At 39.8% G+C, this 14,402-nt stretch overlaps 1 protein-coding gene across 1 annotated transcript in view; it reads left to right on the forward strand.

The window, feature by feature from the left end:
- lrp1bb (low density lipoprotein receptor-related protein 1Bb) overlaps window positions 1–14,402 on the forward strand; it is a 230,197-nt gene that overhangs the window by 71,527 nt on the left and 144,268 nt on the right. The window contains exon 3 of the mRNA XM_062402272.1: window positions 7,411–7,548. Within this exon, the coding sequence (XP_062258256.1) occupies window positions 7,411–7,548 (138 nt within the window). The remainder of the gene's footprint in view (window positions 1–7,410; window positions 7,549–14,402) is intronic.

Raw genomic sequence — 14,402 nt, forward strand, 5'->3', positions numbered from 1 at the left:
TCCCATTATCATAAGAGGAGTGTGCCCTTCAGTTTTTTCCCATGCTGGTCCTGTTCGACATCATAAACGCACCAGAATCTTATCTTTTATTTTTTTTTTCAATTAGATATGTTTATGTCTAAATAAATTTTACTTTGTATAGATATTAGAAAAAGGGAGTAAATAAGAAGTAAATAGTGAGTAAATATATATTGTTTTTTTTTATTGCTTTTCTTATTTGTGTTGTATTTATTGTGTTTTTATGTTTTTATGTTTCTATGTTCATTGTATGCACCAATAACCAGAGCAAATTCCTTTTAGGTGTAAACCTACTTGGCAATAAATACTTTCTAATTCTGATTCTGATTCTGAAGATGAAATTAGCGCATTTTATTATAGTGAAATTCACATTTTTCAATGAAAACCTGGACCTACTGCAGAGTCATTTGACCTGTGAGTGAATACTGATTGTATCCATTCCTCTGGCAGACAAGCTGAAAAATATGTTGGTGGATTTTGAGAAAAAGGGCGTTGAGTTGCAATCGAGGCTCAAAGCAGCAGCAGCAGCAGAGAATCAAGATGTCAAACCTGCTCCCTGGTGTCAAACAGTCCTCCACTTAGTATGAGCTGCTTTTATTGCAGCAAACCCCTGGTGAATATCCTGCCACTAATAAATACATCACATCATTCATTTTAAAAAGATCTTTCCTGTAAAAAAAAAGAGAATCGAGCCAGAAATGATGTTTGTCATCACAGCATCATTAATACGAGTGAACAGTTGTCACAGCAGCCGCCAAACCCTGAGCAGCCGCTGCCATGACAACATGGAGCACTTGTCCCTCCCTCCAGTCATATTGTCAACAGGACAGTATATATATATATATTTTTATAGATTTGTGATGCAAAAGCATAAAACCATGATAATCTAAGAGCTCAGGACTTTTCCTCTGCCTTGGTTTCTCGTTAAAGCACGGTTTACAGTAGGTGATGCAGACAGTATAGTTTATACAGACATAATGCAGCATGATGGGACATACTGTTAGTGGGCTACCTGGGAAAGCTGTGTGAGCTCAGCACCATTAGACTGTAACACTGCAGTCATGTTAGAGCTGCAGCCATTATTGTGGACGGCTGTGACACTTTGAAATGCTGCCAATGTGCTGCCCTTCTGAAAAGTCGGTTCAAGAGGCGCACTAGTTGTAACGTAGCTAGTTACTGTATTCATTTAATTGTGAAATTCATACACTTTGTGCATTTACTGGTCCTAGAGATTATGTTATTCCATCATTTTGTCAGCTTTTTATTTTTTCTACTGTATAACAAGAGGTTTGATGGAAGGGTCATGTGACATTAATCCATCTTGTGTAATTGGAGAATTTAGTCAAGAAAATGTAAGCCTGGGGGCTCGAGATGGAAAACCTCTCCCGGTGACAAAGCGTTGACACACGTGTAGAAGACACAGACAAGGATGTCAAGAGAGTTTGTGGTGATTAGAGCTTGATAAACAAAACGTGTTGTACGCAGCAGAGTTAATACGTCACTTCCTGCCTCCGTCTGCTGCACCCGGCTGCTCCACCTCTCGTCTGAATAATGCGGAGGATTTGCTGCTGTTGTGAACGCGAGAACCTCCCGCTGTGTTGTGCATGTTTGAAATGCAAACTCTGGATAAACCCTGTAGCCAGTTCTCCAGGTGTTATCTGGGTGACACTTTTCTGTTGTGGAAGCTTTTAAATTGTTGGAGGAGCCTTTTCAGAGCTTGACTGATAAACACAGGATAGCAAAACATTGTAACATAACCTTCTAACAAACTTACGGCTTCATATCTGATCCCTTGTGTATGCACACACCAGGGATTGTTTCTAAAGCCAAACTGAAGAACAATAATCTTGACTGACCAAGTCGGGCTGGGTTTATTGTGCTGAAGGTGTAATGCTAGAGAAACAAGAATTGAGGGAGATTATTGTACCAAGCATCACCAGAGGCTGGCCATGCATAACCACATGGATGCAAAGCCATACACATTTCCCCAGCAGGGAGTCGTCCAGCTCATACTGTGCTGCTGGCTGCTTCTCAATAGCTCCACATGATGTTAGTCGTTGGATGACTACTCACTGTCCTGCTGATGCTGAGGAAGCAGGCAGCAGCTACACATTATCATTTCCCAAAGGCAGCTACAGCGTTCTCTAAATGGGGTTGATTGAAAATCAAGCATTTGATTTGCTCATAATTTGGTAAATGTGTTTCTCTGTCCGGGTAGACACTGAGTCCTTGCGGGTTTTTTTGTGGAAATTAATATAGACATATTGCGTTGGTGGTCAGAAAAATACAGCAAGATAAGCTCTTTTGGGAGAGTAAATCACTTTAAATGTCAAGGGTAGAAAGGCCACACGGCAAAGTAATTCCTCTAAAGAGCCCTTCATGTTAAGATGAGTTTTTGGAAGACTGTGGATTTGATGTTTCTCATGCATTGATTATTTTCTAGCAGCCGACCACATTATCAACATCGACAGCCACATTTTCTATTTTTTACTACTTCAAATCTTTAAAAAAAACCTCATTGACGAGGACCATCTGTCCGTCTGTGAACAGCCTCTCGTCTCCGTGAGCTTTGAATCCAAACATGTTCACGTGCAGGGGCGAGGATTGTTGTCGGCTTATCTCTTCAGAGAAGATGGCTGGCAGAGCTGCTGGTCAATATTGACTCCTTGCACAAGTTGATAATTTTAAAGTTAATTCTTCAACTCTGACACAGAATGTTTGCTCCCTCATTCCAGAGGAGTTCACGTTCAAACACTCGTCGGGCTTGTGGATGAGCAAAGACAGTCTGGACAAAACAGATCAGGGTACCTAGAAACCTGAGAAGCTACATGTGGGAAAGCTGAAGGGTGCGACCACTGTGATTAGCTTTCCAATTAATTTGTCCTGAATAATTTCAGGCTTCAACCAAGGTGGCTGTGGTAGCTGAAGCAGCGAGAGAAGGTCAGACAAGGAAGCAGCTAATGAAGAAAGAGATGTGGAAGTGCAGGAGGACGACAGCCAGCTACAGCAGAAACAGCAGGATTTATTGACAGCAGACAGGAATAAAACTATAAGTATTTATTCATTTATATATATTTGTCCCAAAGTACAACTAGAAATAGTATCTTATTCTGAGGGGAAAACTCTAATTTATTGTATTGCACTGCATATTCCTGCATTTACCTGTTTTGTTGCTAAATACTTGGAATGCTGTGAGGATTCTTTCCTTTTGTGTTATTAATGCAGAGCTGCACACAAGCAGCACATTGTAAGAGGAGATTTTGGAAAATTAATGTCACACAACTTCTATTAATACACAATTCCTCCAGAATCTAAGGCAATATCAAATGCTAACGCAACCAATCACTGATTCTTGCACATCTCACAACTCTGAGACTTATTTTTACAAATCATCACGTTTCATTCAACCAGACAAAATGTTGAGCAACTTACATGATGCACTTCGTTCCTCTCTTGCGGTTGTGAAGGAGATGCAGACATGTGTGACACAAATATCTCGTATTTACCAGCAAAAATTACTTCTGCACACGACCGTGCAACGCAATTCCCCAGTGCTCTGCATGAAAGCAGACTTAATTTGATTTGTACTGAATGCAACGTTGTGTGGAAACACAAACACACAGAAGAAGTCGTGAAAGGATGTGTAAGAATAGCTTAGGAATAGAAAGTAAAATGTTTAAACATGAAGGAAAAGCTGTATACAAGAAACATAGCGATGGTTTTTGCTACTTTCAATTGCTACCACAATTTAATTGCAGTAAACATGAATTCTAATGTTTTAAAAAAAAGCTGCTGTGATCCCGAGAATAAGCAGATGAATTCCAGGAGGGTCGGCGGTGCATTCGTTATTCAAGTCAAGCCTCCACATCACACATTGCCCAGACATATTATAATCCAAACATCCTCAAGCTTTAACAATGACAGATTTGATGTTCACACACACACACAGACACACACACACACACACGCACACACACACACACACACACACACATGGTACACAAGCAGAATACCTGAAATATTCCTCCCTTTTACACTTTTTAGTCATTCTTCCACCCCAGTGATGCGGCTCATCAGCTCAGAGATTAAACATCATCCGTTTATTTTGTTGAACTGTTTGTCCATGAAGTTTGTGAAAGTCGTCAGTTCTGTAGCTCAGGACAAAGTAAACTTATTTCATATATTTATTTATTAGTTTACAGAAAGTACATTACTTGCTTTTTTCAGAAGTATGATAATTAAAGTATTACTTATTTGGGATAAGACCGAATCACTTTATATACAAGTTCAAGACTCTTCCACTGCTGATAGATTATCTGTTATTTTCCTCTAGGTTTTAAATATTCCACACGCGCTGCCAGCTGCTCAGATTAAAATAATTATCATAATGAACATACTGTGGCTGCTGAAGTTTTAGTCTGGCCCAACTGATGCGTTCTCAGTTACTCAGTGGGGAAATCGGAGTGTTTAATTATCATATCCTAGTGTGTAAATGCTCGGTAGTGCCACCTACAAGCCACCGTTTCCATTAAAGCCCCAATGCACAAACATATCATTCTCGTTCTAGAATAAGAAACATAGCCTCACAGCGCTGTTAGCACAACTGCAGAATACGTAAACACAATTACAGCAGTTCGCATATTCAACAATTTCTACTTTTGTGAAAAATTCACTTAAATAATATCTCATTAATGGACATTTACATTTTTCCAAGCAGTCCAGAGCATGTCTGGTCACATCTGGTAATACTAACCCTTGACCTGCTGCCCTACACTCGTTAATTCCTGTAATTATCTTGTTGTAAATTATATTTTCTAATATGAATCTTGTTCAGTAAGTTGGAACACAGATATGTGCTGGTTTGCAGCACATATATATGTAATATATGTGAAGTATTTAGACTAGATGGGGACTTTTTTTTTATTTTAATTAATAGTTGTGCTATTGTAAAGTAAGACATTGATAAATATTGATGCAGAACTTAAATGTTTTCCACTTTGCCTGAATAAGCATATCTCACTGTGAATATTTTTTTTTGCTTACCAAGGGAACATCTGCCTTCCACTCAAGGTGTTATGATTAAACTGGTTTTGTGTGCTTGCCCATTTCATCTGCGAGCATTATTCATTTATCAAACCATTACTGGGACAGCCTAGTTTTTTACCAAAAATAATTAGAGATTAGGAATTCCCCAATACTGCAGCGATCTAACGCGTTGTATCTGCTTTTAACTCTTTGACTCTCTGTCATCTGTCATCCAGTACATTTAAACTACACATCCATATGAATGCATGAAAAGATCTATAAAAATATATACTTTTGATATTTTTTCGAGGGACAGAAAATTGCATTTGATGAAAGACGGCATTTACACTTTATGACATGTCAAAGACACATATTTGCGGCTGAGGCGGTGCTCATCTCAATGCTCATCATTATGAATGGTCTGTAGGGATTCTTATAAGTACCATTGGGTTGCGTAGCTGTCGTAGAGGATGTGTTCATTGAATAAAAACCAACCCTATCCTGCATGTTTGGCTCTGAGCGGCGGTCCAACCCAATACAGTAGTGTGGGACCTGACAGAGGAATCCCGAGCACCTCAGTCGTTGAGAGACCATCTGTGTACCCCTGCATGACAGATCAGAGCCACTGAATATTCATGCTCCATCCTTTCCCCTCATCACATTAGATTAGAAGCCATGCGGTGAGGCAGCGTGGGGAAAAGGCTGACAACACGGCTGCGTTGTCAGGGACCCTTACAGCTGCGTGTTAAATAGCACATTTGACAAAATGGACATGAGCTGTAGTGTGATGCCTGGTTGAATGTTCAGTGACAGTGTTCCATATATTTTATATCACCTCTGCTGTATTTTAGTACAACATTAATGATCTATTTATATTGAAACCTCAGGAGGAAGTGTTTACATTTACATCAATAAACACACACATCTGATTACGATAAAATTGTTTGATTATATTTTACCACTGGGTCTCTGTTAAATATAAGATCTACCACTTATTGAGTTTGATTCCAAATGTGTCATATGTCTCAGGTGTTTTGCAATTTTCTTTTCCTTTTTAATTCATCATTAATCACTGGCATAAAAGTGAATTGTGTGAATACAGTACAGCCTCTTACCACCAGCAGCATTTTGAAGATGGAATCCTCTTCTTAGCAGTACAATGCAGATTTTTAAAGCAATATATGCCTTTGTTCTTTTTGTTTTCATTATCATATATATCATACATTATCATACATCTGTATGATGGATCACAAATTTATGTTTGTACTTGCAGCAATAAATAAGCACACACATCAAAAAAATCCATCCCAAAAGCAGCAGGGAGCGAGGGAAATGAAAAAAGGCAAATGCTTTAAACATACTGGAGCTCAGCAGATGAGGCTGCCAGCTTGCTCATGTATGAAATATGAACTCGCAGAGACAAGGTCACTTATATTTGACTTACCTAAATGTGGCATAAAAATAGTGCAAATCACTGGGGCTTGAAGAGATGTCCAAGAAACCTTCATTAAAGAAGAACATCTCCCATCACCATTCTGAGGCGATAAAAATTCTTGGGTGGGGAAACTAATGTGAGTCATTATTGTGTCAATACAGACGCTGTCCTACTCGTCCACATGTTCCCTCTGTAAATCAGCGCCGGGATGACAGCCCTCTTTGTAACAGCCGCATTAACTGAGGCATCTCTTACCTTCCAAAGTAGAAATGGAAGCTGTGAATAAGTGATTGCCCAGTCGAGATGGTCTAAGTGTGCCGGCATGTGACTGCTTATGGGCGGTGGAGCTCCAGGGATTGTCACAGATCCCGTCACGTGGGTGATAAATCTTCCCATTAAGTGGCTGCAGCGGCGCACTGGTAATTGATATCAATGTAGTTAAGGTGGAGATGTGACACATTTACAGTGGCGGTGCAGTGGTCAGCTGTGTTTTATGTGCTCTTGTGGCTGAGGGTCGTCTATGTGCCTCATGAATCCTTAAACAGCCGCTCGCTGCTGGCAGGGAGAGCAGTTTGTTACAGGACAGCGTCGGGAACATCTGCTTTGTGCAGAGAACAATGCTGTGAAGTATAAATACATTTGCATATGCATAGGTTTTTTTCCGCCTCCTATAAAAGAGGTCATATAGTCTCAGCACTTGGAAGGGCACTCACAGAGAAAACTGCAAAAAAATTGATAATGACAATGATATATGCAATATGTTCTATTTCACATATGGTCTCTCTCTCTCATAATGTCCCAGTCCACGTGCTGATGAACACACTGTTAAAGCTCATGTGGCTTTGCACTAAATACATACTGATACCACGAGAATAATGACTGTTATTAAAAGTAGTTCAGAGGGTTGACTCTTGTTTCTCTTATTATTCCAGGTGCACAGGAGGTGGTGATCAGATGTCCCCTCAATCACATACAGTGCACGGGGACAAAAAAGTGTATTCACTTCAACAAACTTTGCAACGGGGCGAGAGACTGTGAAGACGGCTACGACGAAGGAGTTCACTGCAGAGGTAAGAGTTAACGGTGTTTTCATATCCTGATTCTTTTTGCCTTGGGTTTAGAATACATAATGTAATAAGCATTCTCATTATTATGGCAATTAATTAAATCAAGCTCACATCTTATCTCCTCCACGTCTTTCTCATTTTTGCCATTGTGAGCAATTAAATCTGTATTGGATTTGTAGAATATAAATCTGTGGAAAATGTAAACCTTTTATATTTATTTCCTGCTAATGTGCTTTGCATAAGATGTTCATTATTCCAGACGTTTAGTCAAGTCAATTTACGTCGGAGTGTGGTTTTGTGTAATAGTGGAGTTTATGGTTCATTTTCACATTTACATTGATAAGCAAAGTTTAATCTGTACTTTGTCACATGGGCATTCATCGTTTAATGCTTGAGGTTTGGATTAAAAATGTTCATTTGTAGTTCTTGTCAAAGCATTTTGTGAACATGCCTTGGTTGGAATGGGCTTAAGTAAATAATCCTCATAGTTCTATGATATGGTGTCGTTATTGAACCGCAGTTTGACTCAGTTAACCCACCCTTGTAGTTTATCTGAGGATGTAAAAGAAGTTCATCTCGGTCCATGGACTGAAGGCTAACTACCCGTCCCCCAGCTACAGCACCGAGCTGGTGGCTGTTTATTCCAGTTTACAATCCAGTTGCAGAGTGTAAAGCCGATTAGATGAACGAGATATGATTTACACGTGCAGAAAGATAGACGGACGTTTTGAGCTCCCACTTTCTAACTTCTGCTGTTGACCCGGCTGCCAGGGTGACTCCTCATCATCCTTCCTGTCAGAGCGGGCCGGAGGAACAGCAGGACGGCAGCACCAGGTGTTGTGTTGTACATACGTTTTTTGTTGTTCCTCGCATTCTTAGCAACTATATCAAGCTGCTGTACGGACACCTGGCTTGTCCGATAAGGCAGCATCTGCCTCTTGATGGCCGTGGTCCTGGCAGAACATTAGCCCGTGTCTGGCAGGAACCATGACCTTTTTTCTTGACCTGTAAGACAGTTAAAGTCACGCTGGGCTTTGTCTCTGCGTGAGTGTAAAGTGCAAGGAGCCGGTAGCCTCTGACTCCGAGTCCGAAAGGTTTGTGTGTTGGCGCAGGGCAGTAAAACTCTGGTGTTTCACTCCCCGACACTAATGCTCGCACTAGAGAATTTCCCTGGAAGACTGATAGACTGCCTGTGACGAGAGGGTGAAATCAAATCAATATTGATTGATGTGAGAAGACATTGTCCGGGTGTGTAGAATAGCTGGTTTGGTTACAAGTAGCAAATTAAGTTTATAGATCACCTTATTGATGCACGCGGAAAAAGTCTCAGTGCTACAAAGGCCTGGGAGGGTTTATATTGCAAACACATAGATATAAATATGATTTCCTGCTTCTCAAATTTGACAAATTGTTTCTGGCGGACTCTGTGATTTTCAGGGTTAATACTTCAGGTCTGTTCATTCAACTACACAGCAAAACAGAATGAGGTCTGTGAGCGTGGTTCAAACAGAAGACGGCGTTCATTTCATGTAAGGTGTAATGAAAATGCAAAATGCCATCTGGGAGAAATGCTCATCTCAGCCCCGGTGAAACACACATGAGGTTTTTGCAGCCTCAACTATATCCCATCAAGTTCTTTCAGCTGCATAAGTGAGTCAAGGCAGGCGGATAAATGACGGGTGATCCACCGATGCTGGAAGAACAAGATGATAATAATCTGCATTGTCAAACTTTACATTTAGATTTATTATTCAGGTTCTTCATCGGAGTCCCTTACACGTTCATCGTGAATTATAATAATACATTATTTCTGCCTCCAGCTTGTTAAATACCCGTTATGTTACACATCCCCGAAAAATAAACGTCTTAGCCACTATTCCAACATCCTGCTGGCTCACAATTAAAATATAAGTGAGTAACAATAAGCACGACTCACCTTGCTGCATCGTACTGGGAACACCAAACCCCCTGCGCTGGTGACCATGTCTCCAAGATAGAAAATGGAACTCGGAACCTCCCTCCTCTTTAAAAAAATGTTAAATGAAGGAAAGAGCCACTGATGAAATTCCAATAAATCCAGAGGCACACATTTTCTCTCATTCATCAGTTTAATTTGGACGTACTGCTTTGCATTGTAAATTTCAAAGTGTCAGGGTTAGAATGTTTTTTATTCTAGAGCTATCGAACGGGCGAGCCACTGTCATGTGGCAGCCGCTGCAGTGAGGACAACACACTGCTGCACAGCAGTATTTACCGTTCACTCTCCAAAGAAGGTTGCAGCATCTGCAACAAACAGAATATTTCCACTATAAATCAAGAAGTTCATGCTTTTTGTTTGCACGTCTTCCCCCCCTCCCATGTTTGCATGGGTTTTCTCCAGGTACTCTCCCACAGTTCAAAGACGTGCGGATTGGAATCAGGTTAATTGGAGACGTGAATGTGAGTGAGAATGTTTGTTTGTCTTAAGATGTTGACGCTGCAACGAACCAGTGACCTGTCCAGGTTGTCCTCTGCATCCTGCTTTCAGCTGGGATTCGCTACAGCTCCCCCGGCGGTGCTCAGAAGGATAAGCGGATATAGATAAAGGATGGAGCTACACATCGACTTTCCATAGCTTTCAATTAAGGGCCTTTTTTCGAACTACAATTTATACTGAAATCTTAATTTTAGTACACAGAATGGTCATTTATTTTCACAGAAGAGCAATATTTATGGCTCCTTAAGATGTCTTCTGCTAATGCATTCCTGGTTATATTAATATCTATTATAAATAATGCTCTTTATTTTAATGACCACCATAACTCCAGCTACATCTGCTTTTGTGCTCATTTCATATTGAGCACTTTTTAGTCCTGTTGAATTGTATGGATTTTTATCACTGATTTATCTTTGTTGGCTCCATCCCCATTGTCTGGCCTTTTATTACTGCTATGGGTTCAGCAGTCTGTTTGATGGTCCTTTCACGCACCCGTTGTCTATGGAGGGGAATCGAACGTGTGTAACATGGGCGCCTCTGTGTTGTAGATACATTTTAAAAGGAACTTGATGTGTATGGATGAGTGAGCTGAATGCAAACAGTCATACCTCATTATGCAACACCGCAGTCAGCTGCCTTGAAAAACTTCCTAGCCTGAAGTTATAAAAAATATCTGCTTTTTACTCTCGTATAAAATATGAATGCATTTGTTTACTTTTCTAAAAAAAAAAAAAAACTTTATTTTAATGATAGGGCTGTGGTGATTTCATGGCAACCTGCTGCCTAATTTCCACTTAGGGACATATGCTCTAAACTTTGTGCTTCGTCTCACTCGCTCGGAAGCAGGAGAAATTGAGGTCACAGAAGAGAAGTTTTAGGCAACCAGCTGGGTCTCCTGCAAAACTTTTTTTGCCCTCCCTTTCCTGCCCACCTCTTATGAATATACATGCCGAACATCCCCAGAAGGGATTGGTATGAAGGTGCCCTGATGGAAAACCACCAAACTCACCTTCAGGAGACTTGCTCGTTCTTAATCACACGCTCATGGCCGTGCCGTGGGATCTGTGAAGTCTCCAATGCTCGCCTAGAGAAAGACAAATGTCGGAATTAGATAAACACAATTCGGCTTCAGACTTCATGTGTTATCTTTAGGGCACTCCAAGAAAGTGAACACAAACATATTTAAATCAAATGATGGAAAAAAGCGAATCAGCCTGGAGCTGCTTAGAAATGGAATTTGAAGACTTTGTAAAAGCGTAAAGCCAGGGATTAGATTTCTCCGAGATTTAAAAATGAAAGCTTAAATCTGGTGCCAGGCCTAATCCATGCCTGGACACTGCTCATTCAATATTTTCACTTTCCCACAAAAAGAAGTTCAATATTGAATTAGTGTTATTAATTCTAAATCAGAGGATGAACTGATATCCTGTTCAGGACATTATTCTTGTTAATATCTCAGTCTCTATCTTTATCTTTACCAACTAAAGTATCAGATCATGACAGAGGGATTAAATATAGATACACATATTTATCAGTGTCAAGTTCACAAGTGTGAAGCAGTGATGGGATCTTGACGATATCGTGACAGCACATTGACATCAGTGTCAGTGAAAGATTGATCTGACACGTTGGTGCTTCAAAGTCAATGTCAGCTGTGCAGCCTTGATGATATAAAGTGCTGGAAATCACCTCAGTAATGAAATCCAGTGATATTTTTATAGAGACTTAATTTATTAAGGGGAAATTATGACATTTGATTGAACTTAGATCCTCATTCAGTTTTTTTTGTATTGCTTAACATATCTGAGCTCCTGTTTTAGGTTTTCTTTTGAGACTTGTTTTTGTGATAACTGTGATTGATGAACTGACACAATATCAATGTATGTCCTACTTCAAACCAAGTCTGGTATGATGCATCTATATCACCAAATCAGAACCAATCTGTTACTGCAATATGAGTCATTCAGAAAGTCACCGGAGAAACAAACTTTATAAAATAACCTTGTACAACATCATTTTTTTTTTTTTTTATGTTTATAAGATTCTGGGTAAGAAAGCACGTCAAGTAGATAAACTGCAAAAAAAGTTGTGGTGTACAAACTTTTTTCGAACTCTGCCAAAAGTATAGCCTTGATACTTGATATGTAAATTGATAATGCAAAATGTAAAATAAAACTAACAATCGTCCACAACAACAAACAACAACTATTAGCCAGTGTAGCTTACTGGGCTACTGGCTTAAACTAAATCTTCATTTTCAATCAATACATTTATTTTCCATTGTTGTGAGATGCTGATGGTTCATGTCACACCACTGACTTTAGTAGTTGAAATTAAAGTATTATCGATACAAGCTCCCTCAGTTTCTGCGTGTTCCATCTGAAGGTGTATCCTCAGCTTTGAGGTTGTCACAGGGCTTCTCTCCCGACAACACGACGCAGTGACTTTCTCCTCTCCACCGCTTTATTTCTGAAGTGGATCCAAATGTCAACCTGTTTTGTTTTCCCGTCTGGTTCTTTCCGCTTCACTGTGTGTTAAATGATCTCCTGCAGCCAGCTAGTTGGAGGTGAATGGCTCGAATCAGACGACATTTTCACCGTGCTGCAGAAATATGATCTAGAAGCAGACAGCAGGAGGAATGTGCTCAGCTTTTCAAATAAGGTTGTTCCCTTTGCTGTCAACCTAAATATAGAGATTTAAGTTTTTTAATGTTTTAATGTTGTTGGTCTCATTGTCGTCTCGTCTGAGTCCCAAAGAAGCAGTTACTGCAAACATATTTCATTGTTAATTATCGACAATATGAGACTGGAGAAATGATTATATCAAGCACAAAGCCTTAATCACACGGAATTATAATAATTGATTTTGAATGGCATGTGGCCTATCACAGCTGCGTTGTCCTCTACATTCTCTTTATTTTAATAGAAAAAAAGAAGTTAGCTCTTGTCTCACTATATTTCTGAGTGTAGGAATGTTTAATTAACAAAAAAAAAAAGAGGCCGGTATACACGTACAAGTGGACTGCAGACACACGGTTCACATCTTGTTCTCCTGCTGACATTTACACAACACATTAATAAGCACTCTGGTATTTGAATCCCTGACTAAGCTCGACCCACATAATTATTCTCATCTTTAATAACCTCATGATTGTAATAGCTCATGATTGCTCGACATTTAATGCAAAAAAACAGTCCATATGTTGATGATGTGGAGAGAACAGAAACTGAGTTTCAGTTCTATGAAAGGAAAACAACAGATATTCTTCATCTTTAGTTACATTTCCATTTCTTAAAAGAACAAGGCGTGGGAAGTTAGCACAGACAGCTGGAGAAACTGTTTCACATGATGCACTTGGCTCTCATTCTGTCCAGAGCCCTTCTCTAATATAATGCTCTGTTTAAGCTGTTAAACATGTGTTTACCCTCTCATTGCCAATAAAAAAAAGAGCTGCTTCACTGCTCACAACACAACCATAGGGGCCACAGTTATTGGCGGCTCTTACGCTTCCATCTCATCCTGCTGTATGCCATGATGCTGAGTTTCCCCCCGGTGGGGAAGTTTGTTGCTCTCACATCTCACCCCTCTCTCTTTGTGCAGAGCTTTCAAGTGTGCTCTCTCTGGGAGGAAATGATCAATGTTCTGTCTCGACTATCTAATATCTCCCTTTGTATCGGGGATACTTGTCTAAGTGAACTATAATTTTGTCCGTTAGCTTCCACAGCTGGTAAAATATGAGGATTTCAACAGAATTATTCAACTGATTTTATGAGGAATACATAAAGGATGCATGAAAACACTTTTCCACTTCCTGTTCCATGTGGTTCTTCAGCTTACCTTGACAGGGAGTGTGATTGAAGGTCAGTCGGCTCGTTATGGGGCTGTCGGGTAACGTGAGGCTGCTGATGATGACAGACATTTATAAAAACACGACATCACAAAGGCTGACGAAAGGTCGATGCACATTTTTCAACTTGAAATGAAAAGGACACGCTCAAGGAAAGAGGTACGAGTGACATTTCTCCACATTTCTAAAGAAAGGCCTGAAAAAAGAAAGATTCCCTCTACACATCATTTCAAAAATGTTTATGATACCTCAGTATCAAGGAAATTAAGAAGTGTGGAAATGGAAATAAGAAATAGTTTTACCCGTATATACCAAAATAGTTTCACTGCATTGTTGTAATCTTGCCTACAAAACAAACATGGCAGCGCTATGGGCTGAACAATATACAGAAGCAGATGATTAGGTGTTATCATTTAAAACCTTGTGTAGGTCAAGGTCTTTGAGCTCCTCTTCATTGTCTTGTATAAGATTGCCTTCCCGAATTGTTCAATGAAAGCTTTTCATAGAGCAGTCGTAATTATCAAATAACCCTGA

The sequence above is a fragment of the Platichthys flesus genome, chromosome 13, assembly GCF_949316205.1.
Source record: "Platichthys flesus chromosome 13, fPlaFle2.1, whole genome shotgun sequence".
Taxonomy (NCBI): domain Eukaryota; kingdom Metazoa; phylum Chordata; class Actinopteri; order Pleuronectiformes; family Pleuronectidae; genus Platichthys; species Platichthys flesus.